Source organism: Halyomorpha halys, unplaced genomic scaffold (assembly GCF_000696795.3).
Source record: "Halyomorpha halys isolate HHAL.00 unplaced genomic scaffold, Hhal_1.1 Scaffold386.1, whole genome shotgun sequence".
In the NCBI taxonomy this organism is placed as follows: Eukaryota; Metazoa; Arthropoda; class Insecta; order Hemiptera; family Pentatomidae; genus Halyomorpha; species Halyomorpha halys.
Window position 1 is genome coordinate 50,476 of NW_027114263.1, and position 9,877 is coordinate 60,352.

The window sequence follows — 9,877 nt, forward strand, 5'->3', positions numbered from 1 at the left end:
GAACGGATGATGAGAAAATATGTAGGAGGTAAGAATTTACGGAGTTTGTAAAGCAGTCCCGACTTCAAGAATTAAAAGACAATATCTCCAGTCTGCGACCAGCCCAGTCAAGGGAATCACCCAGAAGGATCTTCGTCCATGAGGAATTACGTAAGTGCACGCACGTATTCGTGAGGGAAGATCATATAAGGAGACCACAAACACCACCATAAAAATATTATCTGATCCAACTCCCAGAGCGAACAGCAAATATTTCAGTGGACCGCCTGAAGCCAGCATATATGCCCAGCGAGGACAACACGGACGTTAGACCAAGGTCGATTTTAAAGAAATTACCCCAGTCCACAGAGAATAAAGAGAAGAGAGAAGAGGAACACTATCGGACGAGATCAGGCCGATCTGTCTAGCCAACAGTCCACTTCTCTGAGGCACCGGTATAGGCGGTAAAATATTCCTCATCTAAGTTTCTATGACTCCGTCATTAAGGGGGGGAGTCCTGTAGCTGGCAGCGAGCAAGGAGTGCCGCTATAACCCGCCAGGGGCCAGCACTACAAATGTCTAAGAAGCTAAGCAATTGTATATAATGTTATTATTATAAAAATAGGATATCTTGTACAAATTTATATATGTTCATATGTAATGTTAATTATAAAATAAGAAGAGATTGAGCAAAAAGAGTTTACGGAACTATCTCAACTAGAGTTAAAAGAGTGAATCCTCAGTGATAATCGATCACACGAGCCCTTTAATTACCACCGGGATTGATCCGTAAAATAAAGCCTTTTCTCCAGGTCTAGTCATAGCACTGGTGGCGTACACTCTACTTGAGATAGAGAAGTTCATTGCCAAACTATTCTCAGTAGATCATGCTAGGTATCATAGGTAGACCTAACTATCATCAGATGATTTCTTAGTATACTCACCCTAGACGATGGCCTATCTCCTCTCCCAATCTCCAGCAATCTTAGTCCGTCCGCTTCATCTCGGCAACTAAGATTGTAACCTCGTCCTTAACGGTTACACTGGTCCGTCCGATTCATCTCGGCAACCAGTGTAATTTCCCGTCTCTCCCCGGCTTTAGTCCGTCCGCTTCATCTCACCTACTAGAGCTGCACCTAGCCTTATCAGCTTACTGGTCGGTCCGCTTCGTCTCGGCAACTGGTAAGCTGGCTCCTATCTTGACAGTTCTAGTCCATCCGCTTCATCTAGAACTGTTACTCTACATCCTAACCTCTCACTTAAACCTCCTTTACCTGATCAGTGTCTAGGGCTCATCCCCAGGCACGGCCTTCCTTTCTTACCTATTAATGAATAAGCCTTGTCGTGGGCCTTCTGAAAAGTGTATAATCAGGCTGGAGAACCGCCTAAGACCAGACAACCCCGACAGATACATTTAGCTTCTACCTAAGCCTTAAGTCTCTCAAGTCGCTGACAAACCAAAATGACGGCGGGAGGTTATAATATAAACAGTGGTTACTTAGCCCTTTAATAGATGGTGGAGGTAAACAAAAAAAGTACAACATGGCGTCCGAGCACACTCAGCCACATTAAAACCCACAAGTACTTGAAACACTAGTATAACAAAAGGGCGACCAGGAGCACACAGCTCTTTTCAAAATCTTAATTCTCTCAAGTTGCATGAAAAACTAAATGGTGGAGAAAGATTATAGTATAAAAAGTAGATACCTGACCCTTCGATAAGTGGTGGGGGTAAACCAAGGGAAACTAAGTGGTGGCCGTGCACTCTCAATCCCTATAAATGCTCTAAGCCCCTCAAACAGTAGAAAAATGATATGTTGGCCCGGCAAACAAAACCCAGAGAAAAATTTAGAGTTGTAAGAAAAGCATAATTACGGATGAAACTTACAACCATGTTCTAAGTCGAAAGGATTAAAAGATAAGGGAGTTAAAGAAGTCTTTATTGAAAGAGTCTCGAAACAATAGTAGTGGCGAACCAAGTGAAAAAAGGATCCTAAATAGCAGAAAAACGATATGACGGTTGGATACATTTAGCTCCTACCTAAGCCGTAAGTCTCTCAAGTAACTGACAAACCAGAAAGACGGTGGGAGGTTATAATATAAAAAGTGGTTACCTAGCCCTTTAATAGATGGTGAAGGTAAACAAAAAAATACAAAATGGCGTCCGAGGACACTCAGCCCCATTAAAACCCATAAGTACTTGAAACACTTGTATAAACAAAATGGCAAAAAAAAATACTTTGATAATGAAACAGAAGATGTGTGCTTGAAAACAGAAGTAGTTGAAAGAAAAATCTGGCATCAAGGAATAGGTAATATCAGTGTGAAGAAGCTTGATACTATGGCCGAGAAAAATATTGTAGTTGGGTTAAGTAAATTAGGAGGTGATATAGGCGTGTGTGAGCCTTGCCTTGCTGGTAAAATGGTTCGGAAGAAATTTTGTAGCAGCATAATAGATAACTCAGCTAAGCCTCTGGGGTTTATGTTGATTTATGTGGCCTCATGAGAACTGCTACATTAGGTAACAAATATTATTTCATGCTACTTGTTGATGGTTTCTCCCGATGATACTTCGTTAAACTCTTGATTAATAAAACTGAAGTGTATTAAAATTTAGTATCTCTTATTGAACAATTAGAAAATCAAACCTCGAGTTAGTTAAAAATAATGAGATCTGAGTATATGAGTCACAGAATTAAAAATTATTTTTCTCAAAAGGGCATTAGGCATGAAAATACAGTCTACTATTCACAAAGAATTAATGGCGTTGTAAAGCGAGCTAACAGGACTGTGTTGGAGACGACTCGTTGCTTACTGGCAGACGGGGGCATACCGGAAGAATTTTGGGGTGAAGCTCTGAGTACAGGGGTGTACTTACACAACATAATACCAAATAGCAGAAATCCTGACAAAACACCTCAAGAATTATTTTCTAACAAGAAACTATGAGACATTTACGGGTTTATGGCTGCTTAGCGTATTAAAAAGTTAATAAACCTAATTTGGGGAAATTGGAATCCAGAACCAGAAAAGGGGTATTGGTAGAATATTCTCAAACCAGAAGAGCCTATAGAATTTATGATGCAGATGAGAAGAAGAGAGGTTAGATACCACAACATCGAGAACAGAGATGGTAACACCGTGCTACTATAAGTGCCTTGGCTCCAAGAAAGAGAGAGAGAGGCGGAAAAGAGTGGTAAAGATTGTGGAGGTACAGACAATGAAGACCCGGTATCAGAAGAACAGGAAACGCCTGATCACCTACATATTTCAAGTGATGAAGAGTATTTCAGGGGTTTTTAAGATGAAGACCGTACGATTGTCCAACATGAAAGGCCCGGAGATAATCAAGATTCATCTAACGGAGAAAAAGAACAAGAACAAGAAAAACCCAGTGAGAATAGACAGAGCAAACAGAGAAGGCCAACACGAGCGAGGAACTGGCCTGAAAGATTAAATGGTTTTGTTTTGGAAACCTTGGAAAGGGAACCTAACACTTACAAAGATGTTTTGGTTGCAGAGGATGCGGGACGCTGGTTAGAAGCAATCCTAGAAGAAATTAAAAATGTGGAGGATTTCAAAATGGGGAAGAAATTCCTCTTTGGAGCCTTCCGGTGTCCGTGGAAAGGGGATTTTCATCGGAAAATGAGTCCTCCGACCCCGACTTTATATAAAACCAAAAAGTAACCGAAAAATTCTGATTACTTAAATCCGACACCAGGATTGTGGCAGTTGGGTTGAGACTGCAGGAAGGTGTGGACTAAGATTTCTCCTACAGCCCAGTAAATAAGTGGGAATCATTATTAATTTTTAAACATTAAATCAGCATATCTCAAATCTGATCTTTGTGTGCCTGTATATATCTACAACTGACGCAAAGTCATTCAGTGGGCATGTTGTCACGATAGATGATGGTTTGTCGAGCTATTGCAAGAACTCGAAGCTGTTGAGTTTATCAAGAAACCGGTGTATAAGTTATGATAGGATAAGGCACTGTGTCCGCCTTAATACTCCCTACCATTGTAAATAAACATCTAAAATGATTTTAAGGAGCAATACCTCCAGAAATATAATAGTTTTATTTCAGTCTAATTGCGTACTGTTACTCTGCCCTGAACCTTGTTGTTTTTTTTCGTTATAGTTCTGACAACTCATAAGTGGTGCCGAAACCTGCTTATTTTTTTTAGTTAGCCCAGTGTATATTTTGTTCCCGCCTTTATTTTTACTTTCTTTTTTTCTCTCTCCTTTCTTATATTATTTTTTTTGTTGCCATCATTGAGAATGGATGCAGCTGGCAACCCGTTAGTGAGAGCCGCGGTATTGAACGTACCGCCGATCGGACCTGTGGCTCCCCCAGTCCCCATGGTCCAAGAGGAAGCCGCGGCCCCTGCGGCCCCAGTCCCAGAAATGCCTCCTTTACCAGATACAACGTTGGCGCAGGCTCACGCGAACGCCTTGGCGATGATGAAAGTCAGAGCGGCAACTTCGCAAGACTTAAGGAAGGCAATATCAGACCTGGAACGGTTCACGGGCGAAGTCGGTGAGCTGAATCACTTCATTAAGGGAGGCGACCGAGTTATAGAGAGACTTGAAGCTAAAGTGTCCGATAATCTTCTCGAAAGAGCCGACGCCATATCATTAAAAGCCGCCCTCATCTGTAGAGTCAAGCGGAGCGTGTTAAACCAGATCCAGGCAGATGAGGAAACATCGAGGTCCACTGTGAAGGAGAGATTGAAGAAGGCATACGGAGGGGGCAGGTGGACCCCCGAAGAAGATGTGTTTCACCTATTTAGGGTGAGGAAACGGCCTACGCAGACAAATGGGCAGTACGCAGCTAGGTTGTTAGCCCAATTCAACCTTATCACAGAAAAAATGCGTGAGGCGCATAGCACAGAAATAGTTCATTGGCGAATGAGCTTCCTGGGCTCAATACTTAAAGTGCAGTTAGCTAAAGAAACAAATAAGAAGGAAGGCTTACCAAGAGAGCGCACATTCACCGAGTGCGCACAGGAGATGGTGGACGTCAGTGCGAGGGAGGAAGACTCACGGATGGAGACGGATGAAGGAGGGTGGAGTAAAGTGACGTACACCCGTCCCAGAAGCACAGAGAACCACTGGAGGAGAAGAGATTATAAAGAAGTCGGCAGAGATAGAGGCACAGCAGAGAGGAAGCTGACCCAAGTCAGACCGAGGAATGGTAGTCGGAAAGAGGAACGACGGTGCCACGGGTGTGGTAAAACGGGACACTTAGTGGCCCGGTGTCCCCGGACTCGATGCTTCGATTGCGGGAAAGAGGGGCACATACACTGCCCCTACATATATGGGAGGAGAGAGGTAGACCGGGGAGAGCCAATGGAAATTAATGTCCAGAGAGTGAGAAGAAGACGTGGACCGCAGAGGTCAGAGGAATCCTATAGTGAGACTTCAGAAGCGTCTGAAGCATTAAGGTATGTTCATGTCAATGTCAACTAATCACCTAGGGTTGGCCCTGTAGTGTGGAAGGGGAAATCGACTTAAATCTGAGTAAATGGGGAGTTCAGGGAGACCTAAAGGTCCATATCGTACAACAGATGCAGCGAGAATACCAGGCTATTATAGGATGTGACCTATTAATGAAGGGGCGAGCTCGGATAACGAGAAAAGGGGACGGATGGAACATTCGAATAGGGAAAAAGAGGTTTAGGGGCCAACGGGTTCTAGGGGACAAACAGGTGGGCGCGATAAACCAGGCAGGAAATTGGAGGCGAGCGTTAATGGAAGAATACGGGGACATATTCTTTCGGGAGGGGGAACCACTGGGGGTGACTGGAAGAACGGTTCACGAAATTCGGTTGAAACAGGAGAGGGTGTGAAAGGGGAGGGTGACTTATGTGAAAGAGAGGCGGTACCCACAAGCACTTCGGAAACATATCCGGGAGGAATTGGAGAATTTAAAGGCTCAGGGGATAATCGTCGATAGTACGTCGCCATTTAATAGCCCCTTATGAGCAGTACGGAAAAAAATAACATAAGATGGAATAAGATCCATAACGGAGCATCTCTTCGTAAAGTATGGGATAGGGTTAAAAGTAGGCTCGAGGGCGAAAAGTCTAAACGTGTCGCGCGTCAAAACACTGATGTCAGAGACGTTACGGATAAAATTGGGATTGGGACGATTGTCTATCGCCGTGTGGGTACTAATAGGGGCAAAGAGGTCCAACGTTACGAGGGACCATTCAGGGTGATTGTGATTAGGAGGCACAATGTGTTTAGCATTGAAAGTGTTAATGAACCCAAGAAGCGAAGAACTGTACATATCGAACAGTTAAAGCTCCCTATGAGGGGAACCCAATAATGCGTTGAAGTTTTAAGCAGTGAGAGTTTTTCAAGAAGTTGTTTTGTGTTTTTTTTGTCCTATCATTCACAGCAAATTATTAATGAACGCAAATGCTAGTTCGTGCCTAATTTAATTTTGGTTCTTTTGAGGTTTTATTAGTATTGCGTTATATTGATTTCCGAAGAAATTGTGTAAAATGTTTTCATTTTTTATGTAATAGTAGCGTTTAGAGATGATATTTTTTTTATTTTCTATTCTGTTATTTTGTGGAAGTATCGTTTTATTTATTACTTTATTTTTGTACAAGATTCACAGTGTGAATGAAGAAAATGTAACATAGAAGTTAAGTTTATTCATGTACCGTTTTGTTAAGATTATACCATAGCGTTTTATTGAGTATTTTGTAATTCTATCTTAGTATATTTTTCTTTTATTTTAGTTTAAGTAAATTATTTCATAAACTGGAAGGTGGGAGTTATGATAGGATAAGGCACTGTGTCCGCCTTAATACTCCCTACCATTGTAAATAAACATCTAAAAAGGATTTTAAGGAGCAATAACTTCAGAAATATAGTAGTGTTATTTTCAGCCTAATTGCGTACTGTTACTCTGCCCTGAACCTTGCTTTTTTTTTTCGTTATAGTTCTGACAACTCATAAGTTATATACACTCTGATAGCAGGGCTGTTATAGACTGGATCCAAAATGGTGGGCAAGGAAGACCTGCCACATCAACAGAAAATTCCATTTTGTCAGAGATGCAGATGCAGACTGAAGATCAGCTTGCAGATATTTTAACCAAAGATGTGACTAAAGAATTAATGACGAGACATTTGTTAAATATAGTGATGCAATAAAAAAAAAATATGTAAGGTAATAAATAAAAAGGAAATAGTAAAACATATTTTAGGAAGGAAAGTGTTATTGAAAATAGGTTTTATTTTTTTGGTTTGTCAATAAAACGGTAGATAGCAATACTGCTCTGGATGAGGAAAGCTTGACGTCCTTTTGGGCCTTGATCAGTCTGTCGTAGCGTCTATTGGTGAAACGTACTCGTTGTCTTTATTTATAACCCTCCCTACTTTCCACAACAGGTTTCCCTTGAACAATAGTAATAATAATATGAGTAATAAACATTTTGATAAAGATATATGAAATTTTTTTTTTCAAAACATCATCTTTCTACAAGGGCCGGTGTGACAAATCTCATAGTAATGACGCATATACGTTTTATTATAGTTTAAGTAGGTGTATACATGTAGGTTTCTGGGCCATTGCCGTTTTAATCTCCAGGGAAGATTATAAAGATGGGTTAAGCTGGATTGGCATTGAGCCAAGGGATTATGAAGATGAGTGAATAAATGAAGACATAGAAAACAGATTAAAATGTTAATATTGATTATTACAATATAGATAGATTATGGGTCAAACTATCAGCCTAAAATGTTACACCTAATCACTATTACAAAACATTAAAACTCGTCTATTTATATGCTACTTTATAAAACTAAAAAAAGCACTTACGTAGTACCCTGTCGACCTGATAGTGTTGTGGGATATAAACGAAAACCATAACTTATTTGTATTTATGAGGATTTAGCCTTTGACTACAAATGAAAGGTATAGGGTTTATTTCTTAAGTGAGCGTAGTGAGTGGAACTCGTCAGTCGTTAAAAAAATTCAAGTAATAATAATAAGAGAGTAGATTATAAGCCACAACAATCGAAATTATGGTTGGCAGGATAATGCATAAGTGCGTTAAAAAGTTACATATATAGAAGTATAACAATGAAGTATTGAAAAAAACTTACTGGTTCATAAGCATTCATTTGCAAGTTGATTGGTTCAAAGTTTTCTAATTCTTGACTTCTTCTCCGTAGGTTCGAATCATTTCCAGCAGGTGAATCATTGTTGCTGATTCTGGGTATTATGTCTGGCAATGCCCTGCTGCTTTGTCCGCTTGAACCGTTATTGGTTGTTGTGTCAATTTCATCAAGGATTCTGGGACTACAATGCCTACTCGAAGTACTACTTGTAGGTTCCGCAATATTGCTGGTTCTTGGTATTATATCTGGCAATGCCCGGTTTCTTTGTCCGCTTGAACCATTATTGGTTGTTGTGTCGATTTCATCCGTAATTCTACGCCTACCATGCCTGCCCGAAGTACTACATGTGGGTTCTGCATTATTGCTGATTCTGGGTGTTATGTTTGGTGAATTCCTGGTTCCTTGTCTGTTGGAACCGTTATTTACACTGTTATTAATTGGGTTAATTACATCACGCAATCTGCTGGCTCTATTTCCACTCGTATCGTTGTTTTCGGATGGAGGAGTGTTTCTTAATCTGTGTATACCGTCTCTACCTTCATGTCTTCTATTTACATCTTCTTCTGATCTTGCTCCTCTATCGTTTTCTCGATTTTCATCACCATTTCCTCCTGAAGATCTTGTTCCTCTTCTGGCGCTTGAATTGGGGTTTTTCGTGTTCCAGGGCTTATCCATATTTTCTATGCTGAACTTTCAACTTTCAAACATTCAACACTAATAATGAGTAAACCCGATTGTAGAATAGAGATTGGGAAGTTTCCATGGATTTGAAAAAGCACTTTGTCAACAATGAGTTACAAAAAATAAAATCATGAAATTTTATTTTTATAACGAATAGTTTAAATAGATAAATACTCACTAAAAGTGCGTAATTCAAAATAACTAAATATTAGAAAGAATATAATAGTTTTTTTTCGGTTGGCTCTATAGGCTTTGTAGATATTTGGCAGCCCGAATCAACCTTCTCCATGAATCACCATCAACCCAACCAAATCTAAGTGTTTGGTTGTATTTAAAGGTGGGGCTAGGGAGAAACGAACAGTGACCTGTCCCTTCTAATCTTTATGTCTCGGCTTAGATCTAGAATGTGTTTAATGATAACGATGAGAATGGTTTCTTACTCCCAAATACATGTATGCCTGGTCCTGTAATGTAGCAGTCCAGTTCTAATGGCCGGTTTCTCCTTCTTTCCATCCTCTCTATTCTCTTCCATGGGCCAGCATTCCTTTTTGATCTACCTCTGCTAATGCAGTATAATTACTGATGATTTACTAACAATGAGAAACAAATGGGATCTATTCAAGCACACCTTGCGTACTAGTTCCATGATTATCCATACATTTTTAGTTGAAACATATTTAAAGTAGTTCAGAGGAACGACTTTAAATATATTTGAACTAAGGAGGAAGGTGGGGTCTCCCTTGAACAATGTGCTATTATACTTTCTACCTACCTAATTATTCAATACATCTTTCCCTGTTTTCCATAATTTATGAACCAAGGATCTTCACTGCCTCGATCGACTTGTAATTAATCGGTACCATTCATTCAATTGATGCTACTATCTGTATTCCATCCTATCTTTAATTATTTCTATTGTGTTCAATTACTTATCCTGAATTTAATTCTTAAAACCAAAATCAGCTCAAAATAAAATAATAAATTCTACAAAATAATTCTATCCTTTGTGTTTAGTATAAGGATTTGTCAACCACGCATATATTTACTATTTCCCCTATGGAAATTACCTCACAATA

General features: G+C 40.0%; 1 protein-coding gene across 1 annotated transcript; it reads right to left on the reverse strand.

Annotated features, from left to right (window-relative positions):
• Positions 1 to 8,060: 8,060 nt before the first annotated feature.
• Positions 8,061 to 8,795, reverse strand: LOC136796777 (putative mediator of RNA polymerase II transcription subunit 29). The gene has a single exon (XM_067051479.1). The coding sequence runs from the start codon at positions 8,793 to 8,795 to the stop codon at positions 8,061 to 8,063; it is 735 nt and encodes a 244-aa protein (XP_066907580.1).
• Between the last annotated feature and the right edge of the window lie 1,082 nt (positions 8,796 to 9,877).